General features: G+C 40.5%; 1 protein-coding gene across 2 annotated transcripts in view; it reads left to right on the top strand.

Annotated features, from left to right (window-relative positions):
- tmie (transmembrane inner ear) overlaps positions 1-17100 on the top strand; it is a 91476-nt gene that overhangs the window by 33229 nt on the left and 41147 nt on the right. Inside the window, exon 2 of one of the 2 annotated variants that reach the window (XM_048529862.2) lies at positions 5826-5940. In XM_048529862.2, coding sequence (XP_048385819.1) covers positions 5826-5940 — 115 coding nt within the window. The remainder of the gene's footprint in view (positions 1-5825; positions 5941-17100) is intronic. The other variant, XM_048529863.2, reaches the window with a different exon arrangement.

Here is a 17100-nt window from a genome sequence, read left to right as displayed (position 1 = left end):
AAGGTTAGAAAAATAAATACATCTGTTATACACCATTTATACACTTACATCCAAAATTAACATGAGAAAAATATGAGTTGATAGTAAAATTGTGGTTAAACAAAGCATGTCAAAAATAAGGCAGGACCAATGGATTTTTCAGTAACTTACCCACATGATGCTTAAACTATGGATCAGCAAATCTTATAAAAACTTTCTTTCCTTTATAAAGAAGTCCAATGTTCCACTTTAAAAATTCTAGCCTTGTAACTCTCTGAGAAGCAACTTCAACATAGGTTACCGCAAGAACGGTTCACAGGCTCACAAAATACTGCAAGGGATATATAATGATTGTAACAAGGTCAGCCAATTGGGCCTCTTAGAATATGAGTTCCTTGACTGGGGCTGTTAATCTGGTCCAATCAGGGATCCCTGGCTGACAGATCAGAAGAGGAGTCTTAACCAACTGGTGGCCTCCATGTTGTGGTACTTGCTGGTCCCTTTGACCCTTCCTCCTGATTTTGTCACAAACACCCAAAGAATATTGGTTCATTTCTCCTGAGACAAAAAGATGTACTGGGTCATGGCAGAGGTCATGAATCTACCTATTGAGGAAGGTGGTTACTCACTGGTATGCCTCCATACCCTGGTGGTGACATTCCACCTACAGACCCTGCAATGATACTTTTATATTAAGCCTTCTCCTAATAGATAGCAAGAACTGCCAATGCTGGAGTCAGAAACAGCACAATGGGGAGCAGGAGGAACATAGCAGGCCAGGCAGCATCAGAGGAGCAGGAACATTGATGTTTCGGGTCGGGACCCTGCTTCAGAAATGGGGGAGGGGGAAGGGAGCTAAGAAATAAATACAGAGAAGAGGGATGGGGCTGAGGAAGGAATGGAGGGATGGTGAATGGTGAGTGCAGGTAGGGAGTGGTGGGGATTAGTCAGTGAGGTGGGAGGAGCGGATAGGTGGGAGACTGTCTTTAACCTGGCCTTTAGGGGGTTTCGTATCCTTCATTTACAATTTCTTCTTTGATCTGATGAAGCAAATACAGACACGCAAGTTGAGCTGAGACAGCAACTAGATTAGATGTGATTTTATTGTATGGTGGAGTTGGCATGGAGTGCCAATTGCTGACACCTGCCTTCAAGTTTCTATGTTCAGAGTTTGTTGATGTTTTGAGAATAATTTGGCTGTAACTACGAAGACACACCATTCCTTCTATTCTTATCCTACACAAGAATTGCAGAATAAAAGAATTTAACAGAAAGAGGACATTCAACACCCCCTGCCTGTTCCCAAAACAGCTAGACAGCTAATCCCATTCTCCAGCCCTATCTCCATAACCCTCTAAATTCATCACTATATATCTAGTTCTCTTTTGGAACCTCATATGAAATCTGTCTCAGCCACCCAGGCAGCATATTCCAATCTGAACAACTGTCTAAAGAAAGAAGTTTCTCCCTTACCTCTTAACTCCCTCACTGACAGTCTTGAAATGGTGACCCTGACATTGTTAACTGACATGCCAACTAATAGAAACAGAATATCCTTCTTTACCCTGTCAAATTTGTTCATAACTTATAAAACCTCAGTTAGGTCACCTCTTAATCTTCTGCACTCCAAAGAGAATAAGTGCAATTTCTATATTCTTTCTGCGCATCTGAAATCCCTCATTCCTTTTGTAAATCTCCTTTGGACTTGCTCCAGAACTTTAACGCTCTTCCTTAATTAAGGCGTCCAGAACTGAACACAATACTCCAAATGTGATCTGACCAATGATTTATACAGGGGTAGCATCACTTTCTTGTTATTACACTCTATGCCTCTATTCATAAACGCAAGGGTCCTATAGCCTTCTTAACAACTGTTTCAACTTGCCTGGTCACCTCCAGAGAATCATGCACATGAACCCTGAGGTGCCTCTGATTCAGTGCTCCCCTCAGATCTGTACCATTGAGTCAGTATTTTCTCTCCTTGTTTCTTCTCCCAAAATGCATCACTTTTTTCTGTATTAAAATTCATCTGCCAAGTGTCTGCCCATTTGATCAACTTGTTGTAGTCCCTCTGAAGTTGCTCAGTGTCATCCTCACAATTCACTAGTTTCCCTTGCTTCATAGCATCTGCAAATTTAGAGATTTTGACTTCAACACCATCTCCAAATTATTTATACAACTCAGGAAAAGCAAAGGTCTCAACTCCAATCCCCAGGAAACCTCACTTCCAACTCCCCTCTGGTATGAGAAATGCCCATCTATTCCTAACCTCTGTTTCCTATCCTTTTAGCTGATGACTAATCCATGCTGCTAAAGATCCATCAATCCCAAAAAATTCTAATTTGCCAACCAACCGTTCATCTGGCACGCTATCAAATGCTCTCTGAAAGTCCAAATATATTACATCCACAGCACTGCACTCATCACCTGCCCATGTCACCTCATCAAAGAACTCCATAAAATTTGTCAGACATGACCCGCCCTTGTCAAAGCCACACTGACCGTCTAGTACTAACTCATTTTTTCTCTAAATGCATGTTCACATTTTTACATATTATGGTCCCCATCAGTTTTCCCACTATTGATATTATGCTTACAGGTCTGTTGTTTCCTGAGTTATCCTTTGTCTCTTTCTTAAACAACACCATCACATTTCTATCCTCCAGTCCAAGGGGCTAATAATGTGTTCAGATGGGCCTGGAAACTTTCTGCCAATGACGCTATGATTTGCTCCCTTACCTTTCACAGCAATGTAGGATGCATCCCACCCAGGCACAGCAACTTATCTACCTGAAGTGCTGCCAACTTTTCTCGCACCTCTTCTTTATCTATCACTATACCGTTCAGTTTCTTAACACTCATGTTTTCAACTAGGCCATTATCACCATCTTCTAATTTTGAAGCAAAATATTCATTTAGTCCTTTGCTTTGGTGAGCAGTTTACTCTGCTTGTTCCTTTTCTGCCTCACTCTGTCCTTCACTGATCTTTTACTATTAATGCATGAAGAATATTTTGCTATTCGTTTTGATTTGCCTGCCATCTTTTCCTCATGCATATTCTTAAACTTCCCTATAGCAGCCTCAGCCTCTGTCCTGTATTTCAGGTACTCTTCCAGATTCCAGTTGCTATTATTATTCCAGTCCATTTGCCTGCTTTTTCCCCCTGTTTTCTCATCAATATCCTTAGTTATCCAGGGAACTGTAGCTTTGGACATCCTGAATTTATTTCTCATGGATATGTACTTAGCTCGCAACTTTTCGTCTCTCTCTTTTTTAAGTTCCCTCATTTCTGTCCACTTTTTTACCCACTAAAATGTATTTCCAAACAATATGCTTCAGTTCCATTTCTAGACCCGCAAAATCTTTTCCTTTCCAGTCTGGGATCTTAAACATTGACTGTTAATTCTTTATCCTTTTCCAACTTAATATTGAACCTTAATATGTTATGATTGCTATTTCCCAAAGCCTCCCCCACTCTGACATTCTCCACTTGGCCTGGCTCATTTCCTGGCATAAGATCCAGCACAGATCCCTCCCTAGTAAGATTGGAAATGTATTGTTCCAGAAAATTCTCCTGCACACATTGCAGGAGATTCATCCCTTTTGTGCTCCATACCCTACCCAGTTTACCCTCAGGTAAATGAAGTTACTGATTATCACAGCCCGACTTGGTGAATGGGATCAAAGGTTATAGGGAGAAAGCAGGATTAGGCTAATGAATTGGCCGATCAGATCCAATTGTGAAGAATGGTGGACCAGGCTTGAAGGGCCGAATGGCCTCCTCCTGCTCCTATCTTCCATGTTTCTATGTCCTGCAGATTTTCATAATCTGCTGACAAATGCTCTCTTCTATGTCCACCCCCCCTATTTTGAAGCTTACAATAAATACCCAAAATGAATTTGAATTTGAATTTAGAATTTATTGTCATGTACTTTTACAAGAAAAATACAATGAAAAGTATTATAACAAAATCACTGCTTATGTCATAATAACTATTAAACTGCTCAAAAATTTACCAAACCTTTTAAATGTAATAGACTTCAAGGTGCTTTAATTGCACTTATTTCATTTTCCACAGTTAAACTTTAACTCCTAAAGCAAAAAATTAAATAACGAAAACCTATGAATTAAGAGGTAGCTATTCACACCAAAACATACCACTGGCCTCTATACCTATATTTATGGTACATTGTAATGAAGCTCCATTTCAACCTTTAAGCCCCACAGTTTGTGCCAAACGGCCTCTGTTACAAAATGTAGAGTAGTTTGTAGCACTGTCCAGGCCTATAATTCCAATTGTTGATCTCAAATCATAGCAAAGCAAGGCAGGAAGCTTGATACACATTAATAACATGAACTTGAGTATAAAGAGCATAATTTGGAAAATTAAAGCCATTGCATGATCTTCATAATATAGTGGTGAAGAGAAAAGTAGCAGGCTTTAGTAGGAAGTAGGTACAATGGTGAAATGGGAAGACACATAACAACAAATAAACTTCAATAATGTACTTAATGAAGCAACAAGTTTCACAGCAGTTCTTAAGAGCAATTCCATGAATAATTTTCTTAACACAGAGCAACAGAATGAGATATCAGAATAGATTACTATAAGCTCAGTCAAAGAGATAGGTTTTTAAGGAGACAAAAATGAACACAAACAAGTGTGAGGTGATACATTTTGGTAAGAAGAAAGAAGATATGGAACTTAAATGGTTGAAATTAAAAAGTTTTCAAGAATATAAACCGAAGGGTGCACACACACAAATGTTTGAAGATGCCAGGAACATTGAGAAGACTGTTTAAAAAATAAACATACAAAATGTTTGTCTATGCTAATAAATACAAACGCAAGGAAGTTATATTCAACATTTACCAAGCACTGGTTACTTCTCGATTTTGTAATCAGTGCTCGTCTTCACACTTTAGAAAGGCTACCACAGCCTTAGAAAGGACAGAGAAAAATTTACTAGAATAGTTTCCTGAATGAAAGTCTTCAATTTTGTGGTGGTACTACAGAAGCTCGGTTGTTCTGCTTAAAGCAGGAAAGGACAAGAGAGAGGAAATTTGAGAGAGGCGTTCAAAATCCTGAAGTTGTTCATTAGAATAAACAGGGAGATAACGTTTCCATTGTGAAAAGGTCAATAAATAATGGTCAGAGGTGTAGGATGATTGGCAAAAATTCCAGAGGTGACACAAGGAAACATTAAAATATTGGTATTTATCCAACGAAACTAGAACACAAAGGGAAGGAAATTATCTTTCAGTTTTGCAGAGCTTGGAAAGACAAATTCATAACTACTGCACTCAGTTTTGGATATAGGACTGCAAGAAAAACCAGTTAGCCTTGGAATGGGAAGAAGAGCAGAAACACCAGAATAATGTTGTGTTTAAAGGTTAAATTGTGGCTTAGATGGTCAAGAAATGATTAATTGTATAGGTATCGGAAAATGATTTCCAATTTGCGGGGAGATCCAGAATAAGGGGCATAATCATTAGAGCCAAGCCATTCAGGAGTGAAATCCGGAAGCACTTTTCTCAAAAATGGCTGTGAAGATTTGGACCTTGGTCCCACAAAAGGCTGTGGATGCTTTTGAAATGATCAAACGCTAAGGCAATTGAGTTTTATGAAACAAAGGTATTGAGAGATTAATGGAGTTGAGTTGCATATCAATTAATTGCACGCCAGAATATGTTCAAACGGCAGAATAGCCCAGTCCTGTTCCTACATTCCTAATAAATTTTCATTACATTATATTAAGTGAAAGTACTTGCAAATGTTTTACATAATATGGCATGCCACAATTTAAAGCTTAAAGAAGGGTCAGTGATAGTCTTTTTTTTGCAGTCCACTACAGTTCCTCCAAAGAAGCCGGACCCTGTGACATCGGAAACTGTGGTTTTCTGGGGACTGCGGCTATGGCAGGTGATCGGAGTCTTCTCCATCTTCGTCTTGGCCGTGAGTAAGTCATTGCAAACAATTAGTTCTTGTTCCTATCGGTACTGACAAAATACGATCTGTTCAGATGTTAGTTGAGGTGAAAAAAAGATGTGCCTCTGTTTCTCGTGCTCTAGATAAAAGAAATAGAGTAATACTTTTGGAGAACAGTCCTCATGGTGAGTGAAATACTGAAATATTAAAGCTGTGTTATTTTAAAGTTTTATTGAGGAGATTTATATTTGCATAACACTTCTTATATTCTCTGGGTATCACAAAGCACTTTACAATAAATTATTTCTTAAAGTGTCACTCTTGTTGTAAGGTGGGGTGTTCAGCTAGTTCCAGCAAACAGAAATAGTTATAATACTTTTACGATGCTATTTCAGGGAGAAATAAACTCTGGTTATTTAAAACTTTTTACACAATTTTTTACATTCATCTGAGAGAGCAGACATTGTTCTGGTTTAAAATAAAGCCCAAGTATCCATGTTTAACTGGTTGGAGTACAGCCTAGACTTTTGTGCTTAGGCCCCAGGCATGGGATTTGAACCCATAACTTCATGACTCGGGTGCAAGTGCTACCGAATGAATGTTGGTGCTTTCGATGAGAGACACGAAATAATTTTCACAAAAACATCTCATTGAACTCCGTGAAAATGCTTTATACGGAATTCTCACACAGCAACCTACTGCATATATCAGAAACATTTTGTTGAACTTCTCAGAAAAGAATTACTCAAGAATGCAATAACAGTTGTTTTTTTGACATGCAGAAGTGTAGGTAGCTTTTAAATATGGATAATAGTTGTGAACACAAAACTTGCAAACAAAATTAGAATACCATCAAAAAATCTTCGGATTGCTAACCATTAAAAAGCACAGTTAATCTGAAGCACTATGAATGTAGATTGAAAATGAAAATGCATCTGCAAGCTTTCAGAATTAAAAGAAAAATGAATGCTAAACATGCTAGAGGAGATCCTATCTTTGTTCTTAGGTAATATAAAATATCACAAGGCACTTTCTAAAAAAAAGCAGGTAATCGCCTTCTGGTATCCAAACCTGCATAATCAAACAAGGTTGTGTATAGTCTGCACATTTCAAAAATAAGCCATTCAGTCCACTGTTCTAGGCCAGTTCCAAAATAAAGTTCTCCTACTCTACTTCAAATAACTCCTTCACAGATCCTTCTAAAATAAATGCAGAAAATGTTGGAGAGAGATAGTATGAACTGCAGATACTGGAGAATATAAGATAACAAGGTGTGGAGCTGGATGAACACAGCAGGGCAAGCAGCATCAGAGGAGCAGGAAAGCTGATGTTTCGGGCCTAGACCCTTCTTCAGAAATGGGGGAGCGGAAGGGAGTTCTGAAATAAATAGGGAGAGAGGGCGAGGCAGATAGAAGACAGATAGAGGAGAACAGCCCCTCATATTTCGTTTGGGAACCTTGCAGCCCAATGGTATCAATGTGGACTTCACCAGCTTCAAAATCTCCCCTCCCTCTACCACATCCCAAAAACAGCCCAGTTCGTCCCTGCCTCCCTAACCTGTCCTTCCTCCCACCTATCCCCTCCACCCACTTCAAGCCCCACCCCCATTTCCTATCTTCTAGCCTCATCCCACCCCCTTGACCTGTCCATCCTCCCTGGACTGACCTATCCCCTCCCTAGCTCCCCACTTATACTCTCCTTTACTGGCTCCATCCCCACCTCTCTGACCTATCTGTCTCCTCTCCACCTATCTTCTCCCCTATCCATCTTCTATCCGCCTCCCCCTCTCTCCCTATTTATTTTGGAACCCCCTTCCCCTGCTGCATTTCTGAAGAAGGATCTAGGCCCGAAACGTCAGCTTTCTTGCTGCTCTGATACTGCTTGGTCTGCTGTGTTCATCTAGCTCTACACCTTGTTACCTTAGAAAATGTTGAAAATACACAGCGGGTAAAATCTTACAGCAATCTGAGTGATCTGGGCTAGAGCATGATTTGTGATAAAATGAGATAAGAAGTCCAGCAAGGTCCATCTCAATATCAGAATGGGGTTTCTGGAATAATGCAAGGGGAAATGGAGTCTTTAGGTGGGGTAGGGAGTGGGGTACTTGTCAATTAGTTGGTGCCTGACATTAATGGTGTCTACTACAAGCTGCATTCCTTGCCATCACTCTCTGTTCTCTAGATGTGAAGTGCCAATAGAAAATGGCTGGGACAACACCCAGGATAGGTGCAGGAAGTGTCACTTTGATGGGTGAAAGGATGTGGACCATGTAGGCTGAATGCTAGGACATTGAAAACACAAATACACAAATCAGATACTTGCAAATGCCTGCTACATTGAATTTGCAATCATTTCATCACTAAATTGATATATATGTTGAGTGATGGTGCTTAGAGTGTTCAGGTGAAAGTCAAGGATGATTTGTAACTTGCCATTGTTGCTTGGAAATTGAACTTGGCCATCCGAAAGATTTTGAAGTTAGAGGTAATGATGTTTCAAAAGAACTTGACCAAAAGTGAACTCTTCCTCATCCAAAATGTTGAGTGAGCCACACAATGTTGCTTCATCATCTGTCATATAAATGCAATGACAGTCTGTACTGAATATAGTGAGAGGTTAGACATTTGTTGTGAATCTGGGATAAGAACAGTGTCAGGGGAAGACTGCAGGAACTTCCTTGTCAATGACATTAAGAGTCACTCAGCCAGTACGCCACCTTCATCAAATTGCCGCATGTGCTGTGCCTGAACTTGAAAGGATCATGGAAACATAACCTCTTTGTCAGGGTATGGCATGTCTCACTATACTGAGGAAGTGTGTTTTGCCCTTATCTGCAAACTCTTCTGAGATCTTAAAACATCTTTCACTCCATTTGTTCTGATTTTCGATCTTTTCCACTGACCTCTGCCCAAAACGAAAAGCATACTGGACCTGAAATATTCATTTTATTCCCATCGCCACAGATTGCACCAGAGCAGCTGAACTGGTCCAGCACTTTCTGCGTTTATTTGAGCAAGTTATGTACTTCTTTCTAATGTCTCCATGATTTATTAAGGAGGGTTAAACGAACAGAAACTTGAACTTAATACCTTGATACACATTGTTTAATTGCAAAGCCAACTTTTTGCTTAGTGACCTGAGTGAAGATCTTAAGGATAACTATTTATGAATATAACAAAGATAAGAAAATTGTCAGGAATGTGGTTGTATAACTTGACCATGGGTTTGATTTTCAAATTGGGGTTAGGATCACAACATAAAAACCAAAAGAACTGTGGATACTGAAAACAGGAACAAAAGCAGAAGTTGCTGGAAAGGCTCAGCAGATCTGGCAGCATCTGTGAAGAAAATCAGACCCAAAACATTAACTCTGATTTTTTTCTTCACAGGTGCTGTCAGACCTGCTGAGGTTTTCCAGCAACTTCTGTTTTTGTTCAGGATCACAACAATTTGAGAATTTCCTGACAAGTTTAGTCTCATACTCTTTTTTTTAACCTCTTAATCAATCTCTTATTCCTCTTTTAGTGAATGTTAAACTATTCCCAGTTCTCAATCTTGCTACTTCTTCTACTAACTTTATGGAACTCCTCTGGATCTAATACAATGCTTAATTTCTTTTGTTAGTCAGGCTCAAGCCACATTTCCAATGGTGTTCTTTCACCCAAAAATAGAGCATAGCTGTTGTGATGCATATCATCATTCCTTCAATATTAATCCTTGTCATGTCTTTTAATGAAGTTAACCAGTCGATTGTAGCTAACTCATCCCTTGTACCTTTGTAGTTTTATGATGCTGGTTTCAGATTGGCCTATAGTATTTTCCTCCCTATTTCAATGGACAATTCTATTATGTTATGGTCATTTTTTAAGAAGGGCCTCTCACAACAAGATTAATGAATAAGGTAAAAAACAGAACATGCTGGAGAAAGTCAACAGGATCTAACAGCAGAGATGCTGCTTGGCCTGCTTTGTTCATCCAGCTCCACACTTTGTTATCTAGGATCTAACAGTATCTGTGGAGGATAAAACAAGGAAAATGTTCCATTCGTCAAGTCTCAAATTATGCTTACATAGAATCAGACTTAAATAAACATAGAGCAGGAGCAGGCATATGAATAGCAGTTGGAATGGTGTAAGGTTGATCAGTAATTTGGTGGACAACATGAAAATTGGTGGGTTGGTAAATATTAAGGAGGATAGCCTTAGGTTACAGAAGGTGAGAGGCAGTCGGGTCAGATGGGCTGATCAGTAAAAAAATGAAATTCAATGCAGATAAGTGTGAAATGATACATTTGGGCAGGACAAACAAGGCAAGGGAATACATGATGAATAGTAGGACCCTTGGGAGCATCAACAATCAGGGACACATGTTCACTGGTCTCTTAGGGGAGCAGATAACTAAAGCAGTTAAGAAGGCATATTTGCCATTATTAGCCAAGCTATCGAGTTTAAAAGTAGGGTGGTAATGTTGGAACTGTACAAAACTCTGGTTAGGCCTCGGCTAGAGTATTATGTACAGTTCTGAAATTCACATTACGGGGGGATGTGATTGCACTAGAGAGGGTGCAAAGGAGATTTACCAGGATGTTGCCTGGGCTGGAGCGTTTTACTTAAGAAGAGAGATTAGAATGACTGGGGCTGTTTTCCTTAGAGCTGAGGAGACTAACTGAGCACATGGTTTGGATCTGTAACATTTTGGGGCAGAGAGAGGGTAAAAATGAAGAGACTTTTCACCTAGGTTGAGTGAGTAATAACCAGGTGTCATAGACTTACAGAAAGGGCAGAAGGTTTAGTTGGGATGTGAGGAAATGTTTTTCACTCAGATGGTGGTCTGGTTGAGAATTTGGAACTTGCTACCTAAAAGGTTATAGAGGCAAAAACCCGCATAACATTTAAGAAGTATTTAGACAGGCAGTTGCAACACCAAGGCATACAAGACTTTGGGCCAAGTGCTGGAAAATGGGATTAGAATGGTTAGGTGCTTATTTTTGACTGGCACAAACTTGAACACTGAAGAACGTTTTTCTGTGCTATTGTAGAGCTCTATAACTCAATGACTCTGAGTAGGAGAGTCAGCTCTTTGAGACTGATCCACTATTCAATATAAACAAGGCTGATCATCCAACTCAGTGCCTTGTTCCCACTTTCCACCCATACCCTTTGATCCCTTTAGCCCCAAAAACTATATCTTAATCCTTGAAAACGTTCAGTGTTTTAGCTACAACTACTTTCCATAGAAAGTGTTCCATGGGCTCACCATTCCTCAGATGAAGAAATTTCTTTTCATCCTGTTAAAGATGACCTACCCTGTATCCTCAGACAGTGACCTCCAATTCTTCTTCATATCTAATTGTTATTTAACATTCTTCTCATTTCTCACATGCAAATCTAGTATAGCCCATTCCTGGTGATTTCCTCAATGTACTGGCCAGATTTTTATGCACTCACGTACCTCACTATATCCCTTTGTAACATTCTTATGTCCACTTCACAGCAAATCTTTCTGCATATTTTGATGTCATCACCAAATTTAGCGAATGTACCTTTGATCCTTTCATCTAAATCATTTATAAACATCTCAAAAGTTGGGCCAACAGCACTACTCCCTGTGGCATGCCATTCATTATGTATTGCCAAACAGAAATGATGCGTTTATGCATACTCTTCATTTTTACTCCCATACCAATATATTACTCTTACTTTTTATTTCTCTTTCTTCTTGCAATAACCTCTGATTTGACATTTTGTCTCTTGGAAATCTAGGTATATTACATCTATAGGCTCCCCGGTGTCCACAGTGCATGTTACTCTTTCAAAGGACTCCAACACTTGGTTAAACACAATTTCCCTTTGATAAAACAATGCTGACTCTTCCCAATTTCCTTCAGCTTTCCTAAGTGGGCAACTATAATCTCTTTAATGATTGATTCTAACACATTCCCCATGATAGACTAACTAACTGAATCTATACGTTCCCTTTTTTCTGCAGGTACTCCCTGTCTAAATAAAGGATTTACATCTCGTGTGTTCCACTCACTCCTTTTAAGACTTTTTCCCATAATTCCTTGGTAAAGAGAACTTTAGAAGAGTATGTTAAAGACTTCTACAATGTTCTCAGTTACTTCAAAATCCCTGGAGGAAAATATATATTCCTGAATATTTGTTACTCTTTCATGTTATTTTCTCTTTAGTCGTGTTACCTTGTTTATTTTAGTGTTGGTCAGTCCTTGTCCCTGATTCATTATTAGTTTTGCTGGCATTTCAGTTCAAACTGACTACGGTCTTTTCCGTGAATACTGCTGCATATTCATCATTTACCATGTCAGTGGTTTCCTTATATTCGTTCAGAATATCATCATTATCAATATCCAAGAGGCCCATTTTTATCTGATTATCCCCCTTTTCAAAAGCAAAGTGTTGGTTTTAATATTCTTTACAAGATTATTTTCATACTTCCTTTCTGGAGGCCTTACTATCTATTTTGTCATACTTCATTATTTTCATTTTTACAATTCAACAGATCCATGCTGTATTTTGTAGCTTTGTAAACCAGGGCCAGATTCTTTTGAGAAATCGCAGCCATATGAACATTATCGCTCCATCCCTTATTTTTGTAAAAGAAGGGAGTTCCATATTTCTGAGAGGAGGTTCTCAGACCATAAGACCATAAGAAATAGGAGTGGAATTAAGGCCATTCAGCCCATCGAGTCCACTCTGCCATTTAATCATGGCTGATGGGCATTTCAACTCCACTTCCCTGCACTCTCCCCATAGCCCATGATTCCTTGTGAGATCAAGAATTTATCAATCTCTGCCTTGAAGACATTTAACGTCCCCGCCTCCATTGCGCTCCGTGGCAATGAATTTCACAGGCCCACCACTCTCGGGCAGCAGAAACGTCTCCTCATTTCCGTTTTAAATTTACCCCCTCTAATTTTTAGGCTGTGCCCACGGGCCCTAGACTTCCCGCCTAATGGAAACAACTTCCCAGTGTATAAGACCAGGGCTCTTCTCGGGGCCCTGTCAGAAATGCAGAGCCGTACTTCTATTCTAACAGTTCTTTCATAGTGTAAGACAGTCTGGGGAAGGTAAATCACATCTGCTTCTCACAGCAGTCAGCTGCCTCATTCTCAAACATAAACATCGTGACAGCCACTTTGGCAACTACTCGAAGAGTAAGTACATAAGGTAAGTGTGATGTTAGGGTACTTGCACGGTTAGATGCCAGGTAGGTAGTGTAAAGGGTGACAGCAGGTAGGGTACCAGGTAAGAAGGTTGTCAACTGGGCAGGAATTAGGTTGCACTGTAAATAGGATACCAGATGTGTATGGTGTCAGGAAAGTGGGTGCTGACTGGGTAGGATTCAAGCTGTGGTGAAGAAAGGGTGGAGAAATCAGGTTCGCTGGTTGGCGGGAGGATTAGGATTGGGTATGGTGGGTGTTCGTTTTTGGCAGCGGGGTTGTGGTTGGAGGGGGTCGAGTCAGATCCTGCGGGGTTGTGCGAAGGGATCAGGTCATGTCTCATTGATCTGCTGGTGGAATTGGGTCTAAGTAATCCAGTCAGGTCCAGCAGTGACAGGGTTTTGGCCTGGCAGAGGCAGAGATTCGAGTGCAGATCAGGACAAGAATGATGGCTTCAGGGTGGAGCGGGGATTGGGTGTGTGTGTCTGCATGTGTGCATATAAGTGTATGAGTGTGTGTGTGTGTGTGTGTGTGTGTGTGTGTATGCATATGAGTGTGTGTATGTGTGTGCATGAGTGTGTTTGTGTGTGTGTGTGTATGTGGATATGAGCATGAGTGTTTGTGTGCGCATATGAGCATGTGTGTGTGTGTGTGTGTGTGTGTGTGTGTGTGTATGCATATGAGTGTATGTATGTGTGTGCATGAGTGTGTCTGTGTGTGTATGCATATGTGTGTGTGTGTGTGTGTGTGTGTGTGTGTGTGTGTGTGTGGATATGAGCATAAGTGTATGTGTGCGCATATGAGCGTGTGTGAGTGTGTGTGCATGAGTGTGTGTATGCATGTGTGTGTGCGCACGTGTGTGCACGTATGAATACGAGTGTGTGCGTGTGTGAATACGAGTGTGTGCGTGTGCAAATACGTGTGTGTGCAACTGTTTGTGTGAGTTGGGGGTGTGAGGCATGGGGAGAGTTCTGGGATTTGTATCAAGTCATGGGGAAGAGTCTGTTGGTCAGGGCCTGGGTGAAGATGTGCTGGATCCTGGGGGTGAAGGTGTGCGTTTGGTGGTGCTAGATCCCAGGGAGGGGAAGTGATGTCCTGAAGAGGAAGTGTGGGACATTGGGTCCCAAGGTGTTAGGTCAGGGTCTAGGGGACAAGTCAGGCAAGTATGGGGTTAGTTTAATAGCTACTTGGGAGTTAGACTGTACATTTAATAGTCTAACTTTTCTTGAGTAATTTTCTATTTAATTTCATCGGAACTATCCAAAGTATCTGCTTTTTATGGAGCTGTTCATTGAGTTCTAGGCACAGTGCAATTACCGAGAAGACAGTTCAATTAACTGGGCAATTCTTTCAGAGTCTGCTATGATGGGAATTCTGCAGGGTCCCAATGCATAACTCCACAAAATGACCAGAAGAAATTTACCTCTAATTTGATGGCTTCTTTTAGCAAGTGGAGCTTTTTGGCCCTTAGCATTACAAACTGGTTCTGTGTCATTCTAAAGTTTTTTTTGAGATAACAAAGTGTGGAGCTGGATGAACACAGCAGGCCAAGCAGCATCTTAGGAGCACATAAGCTGACGTTTCGGGCCTAGAGCCTTCATCAGAAAAGGGGGAGGGGGAGGGGGAGGGGGAGGGGGAGAGGGTTCTGAAATAAACAAGGAGAGAGGGGGAGACGGATCAAAGATGGATAGAGGAGAGAATTGCAGTGGGAGAGAGATTTCCTGAGGTTTGTCCGGAGGGAGGAGGGTAACTTCTTCTGGTTAGGCATCCCTGGAAAAAGCTTCACAGTGATGTTAAAATTGATCTCTGTCCCACCGCAATCTTCTCCTCTATCCATCTTTGATCCACCTCCCCCTCTCTCCCTATTTATTTCAGAACTCTCTCTCCCTCCCCCTTTTCTGATGAAGGGTCTAGGCCCAAAATGTCAGCTGTTGTGCTCCTAAGATGCTGCTTGGCCTGCTGTGTTCATCCAGCTTCACACTTTGTTATCTCGGATTCTCTAGCATCTGCAGTTTCCATTATCTCTGATAAAGTTTTTTTTGAACAGCTTTAGCAACTGTTTCAAGTTTCTTCCCCTCAAATAGGACATGAAACTTAATCATTTTATGCTTGCTGCAAGATAAGTGTTCACATACAATTGAACTGATAAGAAAATCTAGCTCATTTGAACCAGAATATAAATGCAAGCTCATTCTTTTTCTTTCTTTGGCTATAGTCCGACTATTTTCCTTGACAAGTTTTGATTTTACTGATGCAAGCACATATCAAATATAAAACCTGTGGCATGTTTCTTTCTCCCTGATCCTTTTCCTACTGCAGAGACTTTCATTATGACAGCAGAATAAATTCATCATGGCATGACACCATTAGAGACAAGGTCTGGTGTAGTTGATGGTTTTTTTTCAATGTACGATGGATCCTGTACATAGTTACACTGCATCCTTGAGTACTACAGTGCCAGAGCAACAGCATTCCAGGGAGAATTTGTAAACTGTCTAACTAATTCCTGGTGGATGCCATTTCTATTTTAACACCTGGGCTGCCAAGATGATGTGCACAATTATTTTCTGGTAAATTCACATTGTGACAGAAGCACTGTGGAGTAGTGTGGTTCAGACAAGCTCATCAAATCCAAGGGCATCATTTGTGGTCCGTCTGAAGTTACTTCTCCAGTTTTTCCTCTCTCTGAAGTGCTTGGTGGGACAAGACAGGGGTTTATATTAGTTAACTCAAACTGTTCCTGCTTTTGCTTATTCATTCATGGGATGAGTGCGTCTCTGTCTAGGACAAAAGTTATTACCCATCCCTAATTGCCCAAAGGGCAGTTAAGTGTCAACCACATTGTTGCAAGTCTGTAGTCACATTGTAGGCCCAAATAGGTAAGGTGGCAGTTTTCCTCCCTAAAGGACATGAGCGAATCAGATAAGTTTTTCCGACAATTGACAATGGATTCATGGTCATCGTTAGACTCTTAATTCCAGATTTTTACTGGATTCAAATCTCACTATTTGCTGTGGCGCATGTCAAACCTGGGTCCCCAAGACATTCAAACCTGTGCCCTGGATCTCTGGATTAACAGTCTAGCAATAATACCATTAGGCTACTGCATCTCCATTTGGGAGACATGAATGGGCTAGCATTGAGGCATTATTGTTGTCTGGGTCAGAAGGCCTGGATTCAACCCCAACCTGTTCCAGGGCTGTATCACGACAGGCTGACCAGTTCAATAAAAAAGTATAGAGGGATTATTGGGTCGCTGGTCCAAGTTTTGTTTGTCCTCGGCTATTGTGATTAATGGGAAGTATGCAGCGTAACTAACAGCACCCAGCCCATTCTTCACCACACCTGGAATATTTGAAGGACCAACACATCTCTTACTTAATGGATGATCCTGCCCACACAAACCCCTCCTATATTCCAAATCTATTTATTAGATCTTTGAAGGAGTAGGATTATACTTTTTTTGTTAAGATGGAGCTTTGAAGAATGTCAGCACTCATTGTTCCACAAGCCACTTGGTCTCTTCAGATATAATCGCTGCAGGATTGCTGTTAGCATCTCCCCACAATCTCAAATATTAGGTTAGAGGAAGCAATCTGTGCTCAGCTTCCTCATCGCATACATCTGCCTTAGAATTAAATCAGACTTTGTCCAGGTGACAGGATATTTGGGTCAAGCACTTGCACTTAATGACAGATCCTGAGCCTTGATTTCCTGGTAGAAACAACATTGATCACAGCAAGGCTGCAAGAATTGTTCTAATTAACACTTCCTCATCTGTGTTTAGTTCAAAATTAGCAACTCACACAGAGCGAATTTTAGCATTGTCAGGGTAGATCTTGGTATTTTCCATGATAGAAAAACAGCAATTTTGTTTAGGAAAAAAGACTTGTTTTTATTTCTCTGACGTGACAACTTGTATCCTAAAGCAAGTCAAAGGAATATAGGGCATGTGTCACCCATAGCTCACTACACTAATGTGATGTAATTTGAACATAGCAAGAGGGTTAG

The sequence above is a fragment of the Stegostoma tigrinum genome, chromosome 5 (genome assembly GCF_030684315.1).
Source record: "Stegostoma tigrinum isolate sSteTig4 chromosome 5, sSteTig4.hap1, whole genome shotgun sequence".
NCBI lineage: Eukaryota > Metazoa > Chordata > Chondrichthyes > Orectolobiformes > Stegostomatidae > Stegostoma > Stegostoma tigrinum.
This window is presented reverse-complemented; position numbering and strand designations above follow the sequence as displayed.